This window comes from Vanessa tameamea, chromosome 17 (assembly GCF_037043105.1).
Source record: "Vanessa tameamea isolate UH-Manoa-2023 chromosome 17, ilVanTame1 primary haplotype, whole genome shotgun sequence".
NCBI lineage: Eukaryota > Metazoa > Arthropoda > Insecta > Lepidoptera > Nymphalidae > Vanessa > Vanessa tameamea.
This window is the reverse complement of record NC_087325.1, coordinates 4,118,484-4,140,165: the sequence shown is the minus strand read 5'-3', so window position 1 is coordinate 4,140,165 and position 21,682 is coordinate 4,118,484. Positions and strand designations below refer to the sequence as shown.

The window sequence follows — 21,682 nt, the reverse complement described above, 5'->3', positions numbered from 1 at the left end:
GCAGACGTGCATATAACTAGCTTCATAAATTCGCTAATAATATATTACAAACTATCAGCCTGCATCGGTTTCATGTTTGGGAAAAAAATTTAGAAAGCACGAACCAAAAACAAAATCCATACCGTAAATTTTCACACACAAATCAAAACGATCAACGATTATTACTCTTACTCAGCGGGTTATCTCCACCGGCCTGAGGGTCGCCTCTGTCACTTTGATACCTAAGCACTTTATCTTCAGCGGCCCTCACTCGTTCCTGGAGTATTTCAACAGTTCGATTGAGTAGCTTTATTTCTTCTTGCAACGGATACAATTGCATATTCATCTGCATCAGTTCCTTTTCATGTGCCAATTGGAGAGTATGGAGCTGGGAAATTAAAAATACAGCAGTAAATTCTATTTTCTTAAACGAGTAATGCTATATCATAATAGCAAAATGGCCGGAAAAACAACATAATTAAAGAACATTGGCGAAAGATGCAAACTAATTATTAATAAGAATAACATTTACGTAATTATATAATTATTAGATGTACAACGTACATATACCATAACACGTTGCGAAATAAAACAAAAAACACTGTATATGTGGCACGGACAATAAATTTGAAATTATAAAAAAAAATATCTTTTTTAACGAATCAAAAAACAATTATGATAACTTGGAACTTCGCCTCGAAATGCCTTTTTTTACTATATATACGACCATTTTATACTGAAACACAGTCTGTCGAAAATCACATAAAAATTTCAAAATTTAATTTGGACCTTCATTTTAGTATGAAAAGTATATATATTATATATTCGTAAATCATTGTTTAACAAAAGTTCTATCCCTCAACATCACAACTATCTAAAGGTCTTCCACTGCGAGTACGATGCTGCTTCACTAAACATATTCTTATGTGACCGGAAATCGTCTATAGCCTATTCCAATGGAAGTAGGAAAAAGGATAAACAAACCTTAAAATTACGTATTTCATTCCATTTGATAACTCAACTCAGCTACATTGATGTTATGCAATACAACACTATTATTACTATTTACAGCCCTTAAACACTTATTTTCACTTTTATTTTACTTCCAAAATTCCTATAAGAGTTTCGTCGACGTTCAAAACGCCATATTTTCGCAAATCCATAGTGAATATCATAGATTAATCAAACTCTCGACCAATGGTATCTCGCGTCAATATGCTTTCAAATGTTATTTATTTGGCATTTTTCCTATTATGGTTGGAATAGAGTATAGAGCCATGCAGGTTTCATTATGTTATACGAAAAATTAATAGTGACAAATCACGTAGACACTAGAAAATTTACATTAAGACAACTCTATTTATGAGTTTCTTAGAATTCCGCTCATACAATAATATCAAGTCTGAAGTTATTTTCCAAATTATACCTCTCGCACTTCACTATACGCACTATAAGTACGTAAGTATAGGAATAAAATAAGGTTTATAAATAATGCTAGCAATTATTTATTTTCAATCAATCTTGGTTCCTAAAATGTACTATAATTGAAAATATAATTATATAGTGTTACCAGTAATTAAAAACATTTTTTTTTCTATTCTCAATTTTCTTTTCTTGTATAAATTACCGATATACGAACGAACCAACGAAAACAAAATGTCGAGTATTTTATGTACAACTAGCTTACTAGACATTACGATATTGGTTCATTAATGTTTTTGTAAGCCTAGCCTTATTGTATCTACATTAGTCATACTACGTCTAAATGCTTCACGTAAATTCAAACTACTGAGTTCTAATCGAAATAAAAAAATATTGAACAATAAAATACAACCAAAACCAATCAATGTTTTTTGTACGTTAAATACATGATGAAAACTCACATCTTGAATCCTCTTCTTTTTCAGCAATATCAAATCTTCATTTGTGCGTTTAAGCGATGCAAATAATCCCGCTCTTTCTTGCATTAAGTTTTCTTTCTGCTTCCTAATCTCACCTAATTCCGTTTCCATTTCACTGTTCACTCTTGCCAATATATTTTCTGCTGACTTCGCTGGCTTACAAACTATTTTCTTTTGTGGGTTCAAGTTCATTAAAACTGTAACAAATATATTAACCATAAAATGTAACACAAATTTAATAAAGAAAATTAGAATTTTAATTTCAAATAAATATATCACCTTCTCTTTCCTTTTGTGAATTCCGTAAATTCTTTTTAAGCTCTTCTGTTTCTCGATTAATCTTAGAAATAGTTCGTTGTTTGACAGTCAGTTCAGCTTGAAGGCCCTTTATTGTAGCTACCAAATAACTATCCTCTTTTAATTTATTAAATATTAGTGCAGAATTTTGTGTTAATCGGCTCACTGCTGAAGCAGCTCGATCTGATTTAATGAATGTTTGCGTAGCGACCGTGTGTTGAAATCGAGGTATAGTTTGAATGGCGGCATCAGTTAAATTATTTTTATTTATTTTTATCTTTAAGTCATTATTCACTTTACGATCTTCCATCAGCTGCCGTTCTACATCTATGATGTGACTTTCATATTTTTGCTTCATGTCCCCAAATTTTTCTTGTAAAGTTAATAGAATGCTCTGAAAATGATTCTCCTTGTCTTTAAGTTCCTGTTCTAATCTTGAAATACGTTCTTCCAATAATTTCTTCTTATTATCTTCAATCGACGATGTTTTTGAAGCAACTAAATACATTAATTAAAATTGATTAATAGGTAAGGTCTTTTACAAAGGGCCGAGATGGCCCAGTGGTTAGTACGCGTGCATCGTAACCGATGATATCGGGTTCAAACCCAGGCAAGCACCACTGAATTTTCATGTGCTTAATTTGTGTTTATAGTTCATCCCGTGCTCGGCGGTGAAGGAAAACATCGTAAGGAAACCTGCATGTGTCTAATTTCAAAGAAATTCTGCCACATGTGTATTCCACCAACCCGCATTGGAGCAGCGTGGTAGAATATGCTCCAAAGCGTCTCCTCAAAAGGAGAGGATGCCTTAGCCCAGCAGTGGGAAATTTACAGGCAATGTAATGCTAAGGTAAACATTTCGAAAAGAAAATGAAAAGTGACAAGTTATTTACTCGTATACTGGTTTACCAATTAGCACCAAGAATTTCTTTTACTCTCAATTTACAACTATTAAAATGGGCACAAAATGATAACTCTACCTATCAAAGCCGAGACTGAATCGGGATGTTTTCTTTTCAATATCATTTCCATCTCCTTCACTTGTCTTTGAAGATCTTGAATAGTATGTGCATCTTTATCACGCTGTATTGCTATGTTTTTTCTTTCATTCCTTTCTTTATTTAGTTCACTCATTAAATTTGTCTCATTTCGCTTACAATTCTGAAGTTCTGAATTTCTATTTTCGTATTCTCTTGATAATCGATGAACAAATTTTTCGCATTCAGCAACTTTTAATGAAGCTACATATTTCTCTTCATTCACCTGGTCTAATTTCTTACGTAATATTTTATTGTCATCTGTTAGTTGTACATTAAGTAACTCTAAACTTTTAATTCTTTCATTTGTGTCCTTTAATTCTTCTACTAAGGATTCGTGTTTACAATTCGTGTTTTTTTTCGGTGTATTCGTTGTAAATTTCGCTACTTTCGCCGCCTCTTTTTTCTTTGAATCGATGACGCCAGCAGAGAAAGGCCTCAGCTTAGGCTTACGTCGAATTTCGTTTACCTCCTTATTACCCTGCTTTGTACTTTGGTAATTCTAAAAACGTTTTATTAAGATAAGCACATATTTATTTATAATACCAGGCAATATTTCTAGTTGAACGATTTTCATTTTTATAAATGTCAATGACTTCAGGAAACAAATCGGAATTATCGGACATTAAAGACTTCACAATTAAAGTAACTGTAAATGAAGCTACGTAACTAATCGCTATAAAATGTACTAAGCGAAGAAAACTTGTTTACAGTAAACACAGTTTGTCTTTATTATTAAATAACTGCAACTTAGAGGCAATGACCGGGCATGGCGCCTCTGCTACAAGCAGGTTGTCATACTGGTTCCAAAATAAATATAACTGCCTTGGTGACATTAACTATTCAAATACTGGACAACATTCTCTGACCCTAATCTGTTACTTAATATATTATTATTTTTCAAATCGCAACTCATTTGTTCATATAATTACTTATAAATAGTACTTCGCTCTATTAACAATAGTTGCCAAATATAAACTGAAATAGAAGCTAAATACCACAAATCGACTCAACACAAAATCTTTCGGATAACAACTGGTTTACACAGGTTTTACCTAACATTGACTTATAGGAAAACACTTTAAAAAATTAGACGGCGGAAAGGTGTGATTATATATTATATAATGTGTAGCTAGCAAGGTATTGGCAACGAATAGGCTTTAGGTATTGTTAAATATTTGTCAAATACCTCTTTTCTTAGCCTTGCTTGTTTTTGTATTTTAAATATTTTCGATTTTCTGCATGAAGTTATTGATTTATTTACATTGTGTATATATGAATAAGAGCTTTTAAAAGTGGCTTGGAGTTGCGAGCAGATCGTGTAGTGCATAGATGCGGTTTGTTTTATGCGTGGGTCACTAACGGTCGACATCAGTAACCATGAAGATGTGGTTGTGGACGGTTGTGCTTCTAGCTGTCACCACACTGACGTTCTGCACGCCGCTTATAAATGAACTTGAACCGGGAAAAGGTAATATATTTATTTATAAGTTTATCTAATATCATTGTGATAAATACATCTCTACATATCGTATGATTTAAAAACACTATCTCGCGCTTAAAGATTTTTATATTTGTTGTGATTTTAACTAAGACCATATATATAATAATTATAAACGAATGGTAACATTACAATATATAACTATTAAAAAAATATAATTTTGTATTAAATTATTTTTATATATTGGTGTTAAAATATATTAGTAATTAATGATTATTTGTTAACTTCGAAAACAAATTGTAGAGAACAGTAAAAAGTTAGAACATTACCCTTTATTCGCATTCATAGATCGTATAATAAAAGATACCGGACACAAAGAAAATTTGGATACATGACATATAGTCACCTTCGACACTGCGTGAGCAAAATCATAGATTTAGACTTGCGGAAAAGCGCTAAACAAATCGAGAAACACAATACAATAGCAATCAATAATGTATAAATGTCTATACTCTTCGTCATTAGCAAATTATAAATTTAAGAAATGTTATTTATTGTATAGTATTTGCAGCTGGATTTTGAAGCCTTATTTATTTTTTATTATATATATATTTTTATTATTTATAAAACAAATCAAATTGTTAACCATCATTTAAGTGAGTTATTCTTCCAACAGCAAATATGTAGCAATGAAAACAGGGCTCGAGCAGAGAAAGTAAATTTAAAGTGTCACCGATGTACAGGGACCGCATTCTAATCAACGTATTCCTTTTAAAAATGCGTCATGTGTATTCCTTTTAAAAATGCGTATGGTCGAAACTATAACACCAACCGAGCGAACTTACCGTAGGCTATAAATCAATCAAATGACGACCCAGGGTTTCTTATAATTCTATGCATTCTTCTGATAAGATAGATTTAAAATAATACTACTTTATAACCATGAGACCATAACGTATATAAATTAAAATAATAAATATTTGTTGCTTTTTTTTGCCTTTACACACAATTGTAATTAATTGTGTAAAACATTAGTTAGAACAATAGTTAGATTTCTATCGTTAAAATTTATGTATTCGGAATTCAGAGCGCACGTCCTCTTATACAAATAAACAAAGGACAACGCACCAGTAGGACCATATTATGGTAAATAACAATAATAATGATAATTACTCACGTTTATTACAAGGCTGAACATTACATAGCTAACACACAATCGAATATTATGATAGCACTTATACATAATAAAAATAGGTATTTCTTTAATAAAAAAAAATAACCGAAATAATTTTAGATTGGCCAAAGCGTGGTTCAGTGAAACAGCCACAAGACGAACCGGAAATTACAGAGATCTCAACAGAAGTACCATCAAATACCGATTTTAAAGAAAGAACTCCGGTTGAATTTGGAGATGAAATTGAAGAAGAAATTGCAATACTTGCGAAAGCGGCTGAGGTCGCCGATACTAAAGTAGACTATTCGGGCGCACAGGTGTGGAAAGTTTCTACGGAGAAAACTGGTGTTCGAGCAACTCTAGGAAGACTGCGTCGTAGAAACCGTGAAAATTTTTTTTTGTATTTTATTCTAAAACAATATTAAAGACTTGACAATAAAAAAATTCTTCTTGAACTCAAAAATTATAAAACTTTTAATATTATCACTGAAATGCAGGTGTCAGTGAAATGCAGAGGTCAATAATGACTGAATTTTTTTTTTTATAATTATAGTATTTTGTTCAAAATCCTTAAACTCAAAATCTATCGTTACTGCTTAATGTTTTTTTTTAAACATTAAACATCATCAACACAATCAACAATTTATAATAAATAATGGTTATTATATCTATACATACAGTTATATCTACTTGGGCCGGTAACCAGACCTATTTGGACGTTTTCGTAAAATCAAATGCTTTACAAAATGTAACAAGAATCATGAAAAGAGAAAACATTACATTTCATATAGTAATTGACGATTTACAAAAGAGAATAAACGAAGAAAATCCACCACTCGATGAGAATGAAATCGAGCTTCAGGACAGACGAGGTTTGTTATTTAAAATAAGTATTCATTCAATAGCCTTGCGTATAGAACCCACAACAATATTCCAAGGGTTGATGTCATTTTGTTACAGCAAGAACTTACAATTTTTGGCGTTACAGGGCCAGCCAGCTACGGTTAGGTTTGATAAGTGCCTACATGGGTTACAATTCCGTAAAAATGCCCATGGAGTATTGGCCGTATGCGAATTGGGGTTCGTTGTTGTTTAGGCATTAGATAAATTGCACGTTTATGTTTTAACTTGTGTTGGGTTTACAAAATTTGTTGTCTTCTTAGGGTAAAGGAATCGTCGCATGTTCATTTCAAATTGAACTGTGACTTTGTTGTGTGACTAACGTTTTTATACGTTTTGTTTATGTAATGGTACCAAAAATCCGTGATTCATAAAGCAGTACATTGACCGGATTGTGAATAATACTAAACTAAACCTCAATGTTGAAGGCGTAATGTAATCATGAAAGTAATTTAATACTAAATAATGTCAATTCTTTAAATATTTACTAAACGAGTTTCAAAAATGTCTTAATAAAATGTTTTCCTAATAAAAATGTTCTCATTCCAACTTCTGACTATATATTTTATAACAAATTATTTTTTATCAGGTCATCGTATGACGTGGAAACAATATCATAGGCTCGAAGATATTCATGGTTTTATGGACTACCTAGCTAAAACATACCCAAAAATTATTAGCGTTAATACTATCGGGAAGTCTTATGAAGGAAGAGATCTTAAGGTTTGTGTAACATATCCTGAAACGCACATAGAATAACTAAATATTTCCAGTAGTAAACTTACGCTTATAAGTTATAACAATATATAACTTATGCTTATAAGTTATAATGTTTATAAAAAATATTTTACCTGTCTTTTATTTTAAGGTGTTGCGTATATCTGATGGGAAACCGACTAACAAAGCGGTGTTTATTGATGGAGGGATACACGCGCGTGAATGGATAAGTCCAGCGACCGTCACGTATTTAATTAATCAAATTGCTGAGAACTTTGATGAAGAATCCGATGACATTAAAAACATTGATTGGTAAACTATTAACTTGCAAATACACATAGATATATAAAACCCCCACCTAATACATATATTCCTAACAATTATTGATATTCAGGTATATACTTCCGGTCGTCAACCCAGATGGATATGAATACACGCATGTTAAAGATCGCTTATGGCGGAAAAATAGAAAACCAACTATAGGAACAAGGGCATGTGTCGGTGCTGACCTCAACAGAAACTTCGGGTAAAAAATATATATTGGATTATTCAAAATTAGAATTTTATTAATAACTTAAAACCCAATTGTATGACAGTTATATTTTTTGATATAAAATTCGGATTATATTAGCCATTACAATTTATTTTTTATTTTATTCCTTTTATGAGATGCAAATGACAGGGAGTATAATTTAAGGTGTGGATGTTTTTATAATTATTTGTCAATTTCTAGTTATCGCTGGGGCGGAAAAGGGGCATCTAGTAATCCTTGCAGTGATATTTATCGGGGTGCCAGAGCTTTCTCAGAACCTGAATCCAAAGCTGTCTCAGTAAGTATAAAAAATATATTTAAATATGTAAAAAACTCTTCTCACAAACAAGCACACATTTGGAATAAATTATGAATAATAAACAAACAAAAAAGTGTTATATATATGAATCACTTTGAAAGTATATTTGTTATTTAGAGAAGCGAGAATATTAAAAGAAATACCACATTGTAAATATTAAGAATATTATTCTGAGAACTTACAACAACAATTAATTTACAATAACAAACAACAAATAACAACAGTATTTTTTTAGGAATTCATCAAAAACAGTGCTGCCAATTTCTCAGCTTATTTGACATACCACAGTTATGGACAATATCTACTTTATCCATGGGGCTATGACACTGCTGTCCCCCCAGATCACAAAGACTTAGACATTGTAGGAAAAAGCATAGCCGCAGTAAGTAAATCAATAATGCAAAGTATTATAATGACATACTACTATGTCACTCTTTTAAATGTTATGAAAATAATATGGATTAATTTAAATGTTATTTAAACCCACAAATAACTTTTTTCAGGCTATTGAAAATACAGGAGGGTCAAAATACTCAGTAGGTTCATCAAGTGGACTTCTCTACCCTGCATCGGGGGGCTCTGATGATTGGGCTAAGGCACAAGGAATAAAATATGCATTTACAATTGAACTAAGTGACACAGGACGATACGGTTTCATCTTGCCTACATCCTTCATTGAGCCTGTTGCCAGAGAGTCCCTGGCTGGAGTCAGAGTACTTGCCAGTCAAATTCATAAGCTCTAAATATTACATTTAATCCTATGGATGTATTTATTTTAACATAAGATGTGATATCATGTTTGATAACGTGTTGTAAAACATTAATTTATTATTTAAAAAATGTACTTAAGTATTTTAATATAGATTTTTTGACAATCTTACCTTTTCATTAAATAGTGTTTTATACTCTCCTATGCGAATTTCTTTATCACTGGGCTTAGTAACTTTTATTTGTGGTATGTTACCGGAATCGATATATGGACGAATACCATTCACAACCGTCGCTACGGGGCTACTTTTTAAAATATTTTCAGTCTCATTGGCAATATCCTCCGCTCTTTTTAAAATTAAGTCCACATCATCAACATCCTCGCCTATTTCTGTATCTTTATTTTTAGAAACCGAGAGCTTTTTAATTTCCTTAAATATCATTTTAATCTCTTCGTCACTATCCTTATATGCTTCGCAAGTTTTCTCGTGTAACAAAAACTCTTTTGTACTGTTATCGTTACAAATTAACTCATGAGTATGCATATCTGATTCTGCCATAACACTATCTTAGTAAAGATAATTAGTTGCAGACTATTAATTTTTAATTTATTAACAATTGAGTTCTAAATTATTTCAATTTAATTTAAGTTGTTATTATTCAATCTAAATGATACGTTGCTAAGCAACCATTCCATTATTCAAACTTTATCTACAATCTGTTTCTTCTGTCAGACGCATAGATAATATATATTTAACTATTTACCTAAATTACATATTATATTCTAAGTGCATTTTACATATCTATTTACATATGAGACAAAATACTACACACAGTTATAAAATAAAAGAGACTAAAATCACTACGAATTAGCACGGTATGCTTAATACTTTAAAAAATTATACTTCTTCATACATTTTTCCTGCATTTAATAATTAATTCACAATAATTTTCAAAGCACAAAAAATAAATCAAATCAGATTACTCTTTCTTGTACACCAATAAACATATACATAAATCACATTCAAGAAAGATGCACGAGATATTCGGCTTTATTGCTAAAATAGCAATTTCCTTCAGACAACCTTAAGCATAAAAAAACAACGGTAAGAAATATAGGTGTGTACATAGCATAGTATACATAATGTATAAATACATTAGAATGAAATAATAATGACTAAGATAAATTAATGTACACTAATTAATACAATAAGATACAATTTGTGTATCAAATTTAATTATCTTCTGGTGAAACATACACTAATATAGTGCAAGATAGTATTGTTCTAAAACGACGAAAATTTAAATGAAACATACATCCTGCCTGGAAGTCAATAAGTATTAGCTCCACGCTTTTTTATCTATACTTCTATACTGCTATATAAATATATAGGGTCTGTCTACCTGGCCCGTCGAAAACTTGGCGTTATTAGCTTATCCTTACGTCTCGTGCACATACAATGATTATCATTGATTCTATCAAATGCTCCTTTAATGAGGACGATAAAGAGCGATGAATTTTTTGCTCAAGTTACTTATCGGCAGTTCCCACGATAAGTGTTGATCATAAATGAAAAATGAATTATAAATATTTATCACAATTAACTAGAAAATAAAATAAGTAAATATATCAATGAACCCTTATATATGGAAGTTGATAGTAATGATCGATAAATAATTTGTTTTATCTGTTCATGAAAATGTAGTGAATTTTTACTCTTTATTAAGCATTTAGAAAAGAACAATCTTACTACAATAACACAATTATTATTTATTTTCTAAAATGAATTATATCAAGAAAATTACAGAATTCATATTTATCTTGTACATTTCAATTGTAAAATTTGTAGTTAATATAATTGTATCCAAACGAAAAATCGATAACTTAAATGAAACTTAATTGTTATCATTGATTAAACTAATTTGAGAGGGCAGCATTTTGAAACGTTCTCTGTATATATCAATATTGTCAAATGAGAACTGTCTAATGTCAATATCAATGTATAATGTAGCAAGATTTATTCAATGGATTTATTAGATTCGTTTTATAATATTTATCAACTATAAGTGTATGTGCCTTTGGTGGCTTATTATTATTAAACATAAATAATCATTTTATTTTAGTTAACGTGTACAAAAAGTACATAATATGTCTGTCCCGCCTCAAGCTTTTGTCAACAAAAATAAAAAACATTTCCTAGGGATTCCGGCTCCCTTAGGTTATGTTGCTGGTGTTGGTAGAGGGTATGTTTGATTCTATTTGTATAAATATTTATCGTATAAGAAACCAATAAATAATTGTTAATTTTATATTACAGTGCTACTGGCTTCACAACTCGGTCTGATATTGGTCCAGCGAGAGATGCTAACGATATATCGTAAGTAGCTTTTAATTATCTAAGTAACTATATTTTTATTTTATTTAACAATTACTTAATTAAAAATTTGGTTTTAATATTGTAGTGATGATCGACATGCACCACCAGCTGCTAAACGCAAAAAAACTGAGGAAGAAGATGACGACGAAGACTTAAATGACTCCAATTATGACGAGTTTTCAGGTTACAGTGGCTCATTATTTTCGAAGGTATTTAAAATCAATCATATTTAATATATATTTTTTTTTATTAATAGATAGTAATTTAGTAAATAATTGTATTATTTGTAGGATCCTTATGACAAAGATGATGCAGAGGCTGATGCTATTTATGAATCAATTGACAAAAGGATGGATGAAAAAAGAAAGGAATACAGAGAAAAACGCCTTAAAGAAGATTTAGAGAGATATCGTCAAGAAAGGTAATAAGTTAATAAATTTATTAATAATTTAAAATAGATTTATTTTTATTCATTAAGGGGCAGTCAATATTAATGAATTTTAATAAATTTATTCAACCATAACTACTTTAATTATAATCTTATCATGAAAATATATCAACCATAGTACTTAACAGAAACATTTGATTTTAGTTGCTACAATTGCAACAGAAAATATTGAAAGTATGATTCAGGCTCCTAATATGTCAGCATATTAAATGATGTGTAACAAAAATTGTAAACAAGATGTTATTAGTTAATAATTATTAATAATGTTTTTCTTGGTATGTTCAAGTAACTTTGTTTTATTGCAATTAAGGTCATGTAGAATAAAAAAGTTATGTCAAGTTAACATGATCATGAAAATCTATAATAAGACTCAATGGTGGGGCTTTGTGCAAATCCATTTGGATAAATACTTTTTATTGTTGTGTTCTGGTTTGAATGGTGAGTTTACTAGTGTAACTGAAGGCATAAGAGACATGATATCCTCTCTTTCGAGGTTGGTCGAGCCTTAGTGTGATGTAAATATATAGTATACTATTAATATTTCTTACAGCACCAATATCCACTGCCAAAGGCAGTGGTGAACACTTACCATCAGGTGGCCCATTTGTCAGTCCCACTAATTATAACCCAAAAAAAAAATTACTAAACATAAATATTATATAAATACTTGTAGTTAATGTTATTGTTAGTTTTGACCAATTAATAAAAGTCATTGTATAAATAGTATACTATATATATATATATTACTATATAATATAGGCTTAATCAGTGTAACACTTACTATAAATATTATGAAATAAGATTTTAAAATGTCACAAAAACATTTTGAATAACTTAAATTTCAATGCAGTGTTTATTGTTCTGTAAATATAGACAGTCACAATAATACCATATTATTATTTACTATTAATGTAAGTAGATTTAATTTTAAAGAGCTTAACAATCACATCTTGCAATAAAAGTCCACCACAAAGTTATTGAAATAAACAAACATCAAATCAGGCAAAGAAATATAAGTATTGCTACAGATATTTAAATATGTTTAAATGTAACATACCATATATTTATTCATAGGCCAAAGATTCAGCAGCAATTCTCAGATCTGAAACGTGAATTGAAAATGGTATCCGAAGATGAATGGGCAGCTATACCAGAAGTAGGCGATGCAAGAAATAGAAAGCAACGTAATCCCAGAGCTGAGAGGTTTACACCTCTACCTGATAGTGTATTGTCTCGCAATCTTGGTGGTGAATCCTCATCAACGATTGATCCTAGCTCTGGTTTAGCATCTATGATGCCTGGTGTAATGACACCTGGAATGTTGACTCCTTCAGGTAGTAACAATTAAATTTTTCCCTTTTCATAGATACTGATTATGTATATAATTTAAAAATAAGTATGACACACAGTAAAAATATGAACTATTTACTTTAAAACAGTAGTACCTTTTTTGACGGAGTTTTGTATAGTATGGCTCATAATTCGTTTTAAGATTTGTACAACACAAAAATAATGTGTGTGGAGTCAAAATCTGTGATAGTCATAGTAAAATTACAAGGATTGCTGTACAAGATATTCTAGACGAAAAGTATAAAGTATATTATTAGTACTTATAGTATAATTAATTATTATTTGAATAAGTCGTTCACCTAATTTTTGACTAATAAGACTCATTAATTTATCTTTAAAACTACTTTTTAAATTTATTAATGACAGAATCACTAATGTTGTTCTTTATTTCACAGGTGATTTAGATCTCAGGAAAATAGGTCAAGCTAGGAACACACTTATGACGGTAAAGCTATCCCAAGTATCTGATTCAGTGACGGGCCAAACCGTCGTGGATCCAAAAGGTTATCTTACCGATTTACAATCAATGATCCCGACTTATGGAGGTGACATAAATGATATAAAAAAAGCTAGGCTGCTATTGAAGTCTGTGCGAGAGACAAATCCTAACCACCCTCCTGCATGGATAGCTAGTGCAAGATTAGAAGAAGTCACAGGTAAATAAACTGAGACATTATGCTTTTAAAAGGAGCTAAATTGAGTTATCTTACTATTATTTTGTTTTTAAATTTGTTTCTTTTTAATTTTCTTATAATATCGTGACATACATTAAGAGAGTTGTTGGTCTAGTGGTTAGCATATAAGGTAGCAGAGTCTCCAAAGTACTGGGCTTAAATGCTGGGTCGTGACAAAAAAGTTATTGTGTTTTTATATGGATCAATTCTCAGTAGCAGCCATAAGTCTGGGAATTAGCAGTGTTTAAACTTCTGTGTCTAAGAAAGCATGTAAAGAACCTGGTCCTGGCGTCTGAATTCTTTCCGGTCCGGCAGAATAGAGCATGTACTTGTTTCGTCATTTACACGATTGTGCATTATAATATGGCCCGCGCGGTTGACTATCCTGCCTTAAAAGTAGCTATGACCTAAATCGGTCAGCAAGACATTAGCACATAAAGTTTATAAATAATAAGACGTCCAATAAATTTAAGTTTTTCACGTTCAAATAAAATTTCAGGTAAAATTCAATCGGCACGAAATCTAATCATGAAAGGCTGTGAAGTGAATCCAAGCAGTGAAGAACTTTGGCTCGAGGCGGCGCGCCTGCAGCCGCCGGACACCGCGCGAGCCGTGATCGCGCACGCGGCGAGGAATTTGCCTCACAGCGTTCGTGTTTGGGTGAAAGCAGCTGATTTGGAACAGGAAACAAAGGTAGAGCTGACCTTTAGTAATTCGTTATAAAACTATATCGCAATCTCTGAATTATTTAAATAGAAACTTGAAATAAACTCTGTAGCATTAAAAAAAATACATTAACACACAGCTACATATAATAATTACTGTTCTACATTACATTAATACATTTTATCCTATTAAGTACAGTTTCCGTTTACCAGTCATTTCTTAATAACGTCAAATTGTAATTTATATTTAACTTTTTTATGAAGTATTTTGATTGTACTATATTTTGCTAATGTTCTATGTGTTACATACATAACAAATTATCTTTAGATAAATGACATGAAATATATTATTATTATAATCTCTTGCAATGATTGCTTTTAAAATATTTTGGCTATATCTACATATTTTTTCCATATTATCGAAACCAGGCGAAACGCCGAGTATATCGCAAGGCACTAGAACATATACCCAACTCTGTGCGTCTTTGGAAAGCAGCGGTCGAATTGGAAAATCCGGAAGATGCACGAATATTGCTATCAAGAGCTGTCGAGTGTTGTCCCACCAGTGTTGAACTTTGGCTAGCATTGGCCAGATTGGAGAGTTATGAAAATGCGAGGAAGGTGTTGAATAAAGCTCGTGAAAATATACCCACTGATCGACAGATTTGGGTTACAGCTGCCAAACTGGAAGAAGCTCATGGTAAGTATTTTTTATTTTATTTATGTAATTTAAACCCACTTAAGCATGTTCTGATATTATTATATTTAGAACGAAAACATTTTTTAATGCTACAATTACATTAAAAAAATTGTAAATTCATTCTCAGAAATATTTATTCAAAGTAAAAGAGGTTTAGAATAAAATCAACCAATTTATTTAAAAATAAAACACTTGCTAGTAGAGAGAAAACGTATTTTGACTTGCTTGGTTACTTATCACTATAAGTAAGTATTTAGTAAGTGTACTAAATACAGAATATATAGTTAATCGTAGTAATATGTCGAGTATGTTACCGTACATATACATATGGCCACGTCATAAACAATCCGTGCTACTGTTTTTAATAATACACAAATAAAATGCTGATTCACAATCCTTCACCGTTAATTGGCAGTGGACTCTTTATGATTTGAAAAAGTTTTGTCTGTAACATTTAAATTTGCCTCTCGTAATAATGTAATTACAAGTATTACCTATCTTATAGGCCTACGTCTTTGTGCCTCATTGAAAATACCATTCTCAAAAAAAATATTACAATTACAATTTTATTGCACACAGGCAACACTCACATGGTAGAGAAGATCATAGACCGTGCTATAACTTCTCTTAGCGCGAATGGTGTCGAAATCAACAGGGAGCATTGGTTTAAAGAAGCAATGGAAGCTGAGAAATCGGGGGCAGTTCACACGTGTCAGGTAAAACTAGTAATAAATAGTTTATGTTATTAATCACGTAAAAAATATATTTACTTACGTTTTAATTTATCTTTTTAGGCAATCATTCGCGCGGTGATAGGTACCGGGATCGAAACGGAAGATCAAAAGCATACTTGGATGGAAGATGCTGAAGCGGTAAGTTGAAAAGTTTTTTTTAATGTCCTATAATCTGTAGTAACTTCCATTTATTAATTTATTCCTGTTTTTCAACGACATTTTACATTTTTAAAGTAGTAACAGTTTTATTTAATTACAGTGTGCGAACGACGGCGCATATGAATGCGCACGCGCGGTGTACGGCTACGCACTGTCCGTGTTCCCGTCTAAAAAGTCAATATGGCTAAGAGCTGCATATCTCGAAAAACAGCATGGTACTCGGGCTAGTCTTGAAGCGTTGCTACAACGAGCGGTGGCTCATTGCCCGAAGAGCGAGGTACTTTGGCTCATGGGAGCCAAATCCAAATGGTTAGCAGGTACGAAACAGAGTATATATTTTTTCTTATTTAATAAAAAAAGCGATGTGTTTACTCTAGTTTTGTCATTTCACCGGCAATCTACTGTCATGATGAAAAAAATGTTTTAAAATATTTTAAATTTCATATGGAGAAGTCTATTAATAAACTATATAACTATAAATTCACTATTCGATTTATTAAAACATCTCGTCAAAATATATACTTGTATTTGTGAATGTATACATTTGTTTTGTATTTAAAAAAGAATTAGAAACTTCTGTTAGACTAAGAATATATAATGAGAAATATTTTCAGGCGACGTACCAGCCGCCCGAGGTATTCTTTCACTGGCTTTCCAAGCAAATCCCAACTCTGAGGAGATTTGGCTGGCTGCTGTTAAATTGGAAAGTGAGAACAAAGAGTACGATAGAGCTAGGCGTCTCTTGGCCAAGGCTAGGGCTTCTGCTCCTACTCCACGGGTAATATTATACATTTCATAAAGACTAAACTGTTATATTTCATTTGCTGGACTTATATAGAGGGCCAAGATGACCAAGTAGTAAGAACGAGTGTATCTTAACCGATGATTGCGGGTTCAAACCCAGGCAAGAGCTATAGAATTTCTATGTTCATAATTTGTGTTTATAATTCATCTCATGCTCGGCGATGAAGGAAAAAGTCCTGATAAATCCGGCGTGTGTCTAATTTAAAAAAAAACTGCCATATGTGTTCCACCCAAACCGCGTTGGAGCAGTATGGTGGAATTGCCTCCAATTCTTCTACTCTAAGGGAGAGGCTTTAGTGGGACGTGACAATCTGAAACTTAATCTATTTTTACTTATATAGATCGAAAACAGTTGCATGAAACATATCTAACTTTATTAAACTAACTAATATTATAAATGTGAAAATGAGTTCATTTGTTTATTTCTTTGTTACGCTTTTACGCTTAAACTACTCAACCGATCATGAAACACGTTTCTAAAGCTACACAAAATAGCAAGCGGTACCTAACAACTGACCACGCTGCTTTACCTCATACATATGCGAAGCCGCGATTAGAAATAAGTATATAAAAACATCATCTTCATCCTCCTGCCATTATCCCAATTTTATTTGGCGTCAGCGAAGCATGACTTCTTCCATACATTATCTCCAGCTATACCGTCTTTCACACAATCCATCCATCGTTTCTTTGGTCCCCTTATTCTATATCCATCCACGTCTATGCTCGAGACCTCCAAGATATATATAAAAACATATATAAAAAAAAATAACAATTTACAGGTAATGATAAAATCAGCTAAACTGGAATGGGCATTAAACAACCTCGACGTTGCTTTGAATCTATTGGAAGAAGCAATCAAAGTATTCAGCGATTATGCTAAACTGTACATGATGAAGGGTCAAATAGAAGAACAAATGGCGAAAGACGATGACGCACATAACACCTACTCCCAGGGCGTAAGTACAGTTGTTTCTATTATCTATGATTTAAAACTATTTTAGCAATAGACAACAGACTCATATGATGTTACAAAAAATAATATGGACACACAAATGTCTTTCTAACATTTCTTAAGATTTATATCTACAATTTTATATTATAATTTATGTTCATGTCGTAAGAACATTATTAAAAATATGTTTTTATTTTTTGAAGTGATATCTTCTTATGAGGGTAAACCGCATCGTTACGTGACGCGTTACGGTTCCGTCTGTCTGGCTTCCCTTTCTCTTACGCATACGGCAGCGGTAGGCAGGCTCCTCCTATCTCACTCTAACCCACAGCGCTAGCCGTATTTCGGACAGTTTAAGTTATCACTTATGTCGGTCATCCCGAGACGCACAATTTTGTTTTATATGTTCTGTACGTTTTTAGTTGAAAAAATGCGCAACGTGTGTACCGATGTGGATCTTATTGTCAAGATTAGAAGAGAAATTAAAACACGTCACAAAAGCCAGATCTGTTTTAGAGAAAGCGAGGCTTAGAAATCCTAAGAATCCAGACTTATGGTATGTATTCTACTTATATAATTTTTATCGATGTAATTGTGGCCATATCGTATATCAAGTAAAAGAAATAGAGTAATAAGAAGCATATAGGATATATATATTCAAAATTAAATTATTTTTCTTAAAACTCACCGCAGTTTTGTATCTGAGGAACTCTAACATTGTCTTAAACAGTACATACTCAATTATTATAAAAAATACTTATAAAATTTGTTAGGTACTTAGAAAATTAAAGTATTTAAACCGAATAGCGTTGAATTATAAAAAAATACAATAATAAATATCTGTTTGTAGCGTTTGGCTAGCGAATCGCATGGAATATGAAAATCTAAGATTTGTTTATCTTTAATCCGTCGATTGAAATGGTCTACGATTACCTAATAATAATATCGGTGGGTGCTATAACTTGTAGGATGGGTTAGGGCGGCAGCGTCTAAGTAGTTTAGTTTCGGACGTTGGTGCAATAGTGGTCTGTGCGCAGGCTGGAGAGCGTGCGGCTGGAGCGGCGCGCGGGCTGCGCGGAGGTGGCGGGCTCGCTGCTGGCCAAGGCCCTGCAGGACTGCCCCACCGCCGGCCGCCTGTGGGCCGACGCCATCTTCATGGAGGCGCGTCCGCAGCGCAAGACCAAGAGTGTGAGTACTTGAGAGTTAAGTAGGTTGTGGGGGAAGGTCGTTTCTTGAGATAGGTTATTGAATAGAATCTTTCTACCTTTTTTCTGAAATACTCGCAAAACCTGGAAGATGTGGTTCTGTTTGTATATATTTAGAGCCATAACATATAGACTCGTCAGTGTTTTTTTTACAGCTTTTTTAGCTCTTCTACAGGTTTTTAACTCATACCGTTGTGACAGCGTTCATAAGAAACCGATTCGGTTGATCGTTTATCCACGCCAAAGATTGCCATCCAACGCGCGAAGTACTGCATAATAAATCTAAACTTATATATAAACCTCAAGAGTTTTGGTCTATGGTTTATTTGAACAGCTAAATCTCCGGATCTAGCAGATCAATTACAAATGAACGTTTTGCCTTAGATAGTCCATAATCGAGATAGGTTACAGACTTTAAAACATTCCGTCGTTGTGTTAGGGCGTTGTAGCAAGTGAGTATACTAGTAACGCGTCCGTGTGCAGGTGGACGCGCTGAAGAAGTGCGAGCACGACGCGCACGTGCTGCTGGCCGTGTCGCAGCTGTTCTGGACGGAGAGGAAGCTCAACAAGTGTCGCGAGTGGTTCAACCGCACTGTGAGTGTATTGTCACAAAACTTTTTAATTAAACTATTCTTATCTTATTGGAACGAAGTTCCTATACGCGGTATACAATAGAGTGAACTGGCAAAAAAACGTAGTGACCCCCCTCCCCCCTCCAAGCGCCCTTGCCTCTCTTTCTCTTGTATATTTATTGTTGTTTTAATTTAGACGGAATTTTCATTTCATAATAATTGAAAAGGTACCTATATGTGTTTACATAATCTACGATGAAGCGCGGATAGTTCCCAAGGGCATGTAATAATATTTTTGTTTCCGTGACTTGAGTGATTCATTTTATATCGTTTATAATTTATTAATTACATTCGCGCTGGTTTAATTGCCTATTATAAAGCTTCAAATTTCGAGGGCCTGGGTTCGAAGCCCGGGTCGGTCCGATATCGTTTTATTCTTGTTCTCATAATAATCATAAGCACATCAACATTGTGACGTCATAAATATTCGTGGTACGTTTCGACCATTCAAAAATCCAATTTACAAAGTATAACGTCAGAATATAAACTTTCCACTTCATTTAAAACCATCACAGCATCAGTTTCCATTTAATAAAACTTTCAAATTATCACGAAGATTAATAATACAATTTCTAATATTTTTCTTAATTTATAAATAGGTTAAAATCGACCCTGACTTAGGCGACGCCTGGGCATTCTTCTATAAATTCGAGTTGCTGCACGGCAACGAGCAGCAACAAGAGGACGTCAAGACTCGGTGCAAAGCTGCGGAACCGCACCACGGCGAGCACTGGTGCAAGGTCTCCAAGGATATCGTCAACTGGTGCTTCAGTACTGAACAAATACTTCTGCTAGTTGCGAAAAATCTACCCGTTCCGACATAGATTATTTAAACAGGTATAAGATAATATTTTATCTGTAGCTATCGTGTAAAATACAGCACAGAGTATCTAGATGTTTGATGTACTCACATAAACTCTATAAAATTGGTGTTGTTATTACTACAAAAGAAATCTTACAAGTGTTTAAAAAAAATTGACATTTACAGTTTTATCGTTATTAAGCGTTTTAAATAAAATTGATTGTCACCCAATCCTATCTTTGTTTTTTTAGTTGAAAATAATTGTCACATTTATTACTCTAAAAGAAATTTAGTTTCAGAGTTGTAGATCAAAATACTGTACATATCCTTTAACTATCTATGAGTTTAAAAATAATAATTACTGCATTTATTAAATACCTGTATTAAATACATATATACTAGCAAATAGTTTAACAGTACAAACATTTTACCTTTCATATAATACTTCTAAGTATTTCTCTTTATGTATCATAAAAAATATCTTCTTCATAAGATTTTGCTAATATGTTGTCATGGATACAGAAAATGACATGAGATACCTAACATCTAGCAATCCCCTCCCCCTCCTTACGCAAGCCTATCTAATATGATATGATTGTTAGTAAAAGTTTGTTGATTCCGTGTAGTCGAATAATCGTAGCTTTATCTTTGGAAAATTTTCCAAAACTATCAAATTAAACTTACTACATATTTCCATACCATCAGTTAGTCAGTTTGGTTTCTATTGTCTGTACCTCTAATACGGCAAAGGCAAATAAGCAAATGTATTTTTTTATAAACGTCGTTTTTTTTTAACTTCTATTAGCATTCATTTCGATATTCACATAGGTCCCCAAAATTAAATGATGAAAATATTTTCTAGATAAGTAATTTTTATGATCATTTAAAAGGTAAGATAAGTATTATACGTTAAAAATAGATTTGTTTTCATTGTCATAAACAAATTGCATAAAAAAAGTCTATGTTATCGTTTAAACATTAATTGTAAATTAATGTATTCCATAATACAATATAAACTAGAGTCTAGATTGTGTTTTTCTTTTTTAATTTAGAAGGATAAACAAAACCGTATACATTCTAATAGATATATTACATAAAAATATTCTAGTAAGATTTTTATGTCAACCGTACATATACATTTGCATGAATAAAAGTTTTATCTATTAGTATA

General features: G+C 32.3%; 3 protein-coding genes across 3 annotated transcripts; 2 read left to right on the top strand and 1 right to left on the bottom strand.

The window, feature by feature from the left end:
* LOC113400483 (uncharacterized protein) lies at window positions 1-9,704 on the bottom strand. The gene is made up of 5 exons (XM_026640059.2): window positions 9,179-9,704; window positions 3,158-3,716; window positions 2,160-2,675; window positions 1,863-2,077; window positions 1-367 (listed from the first exon to the last, which is right to left on the bottom strand). Exons 1-5 carry the CDS (start codon window positions 9,563-9,565, stop codon window positions 152-154), a joined length of 1,893 nt encoding a protein of 630 aa, XP_026495844.2. The 5' UTR covers window positions 9,566-9,704; the 3' UTR covers window positions 1-151.
* On the top strand, window positions 4,500-9,172 carry LOC113400484 (carboxypeptidase B-like). The gene is made up of 9 exons (XM_026640060.2): window positions 4,500-4,685; window positions 5,950-6,213; window positions 6,510-6,701; window positions 7,319-7,452; window positions 7,598-7,758; window positions 7,841-7,972; window positions 8,180-8,276; window positions 8,533-8,679; window positions 8,801-9,172. Exons 1-9 carry the CDS (start codon window positions 4,595-4,597, stop codon window positions 9,038-9,040), a joined length of 1,458 nt encoding a protein of 485 aa, XP_026495845.2. The 5' UTR covers window positions 4,500-4,594; the 3' UTR covers window positions 9,041-9,172.
* A 1,291-nt stretch (window positions 9,705-10,995) lies between the features above and the next one.
* Window positions 10,996-20,740, top strand: LOC113400581 (pre-mRNA-processing factor 6). The gene is made up of 17 exons (XM_026640217.2): window positions 10,996-11,249; window positions 11,324-11,383; window positions 11,469-11,592; window positions 11,674-11,804; window positions 12,906-13,165; window positions 13,577-13,837; window positions 14,355-14,548; window positions 14,950-15,220; window positions 15,800-15,936; window positions 16,015-16,092; window positions 16,214-16,430; window positions 16,728-16,891; window positions 17,700-17,876; window positions 18,295-18,428; window positions 18,910-19,060; window positions 19,561-19,671; window positions 20,309-20,740. The coding sequence occupies exons 1-17, from the start codon at window positions 11,155-11,157 to the stop codon at window positions 20,531-20,533; spliced, it is 2,790 nt and encodes a 929-aa protein (XP_026496002.1). The 5' UTR covers window positions 10,996-11,154; the 3' UTR covers window positions 20,534-20,740.
* The last annotated feature ends 942 nt before the right edge of the window (window positions 20,741-21,682 follow it).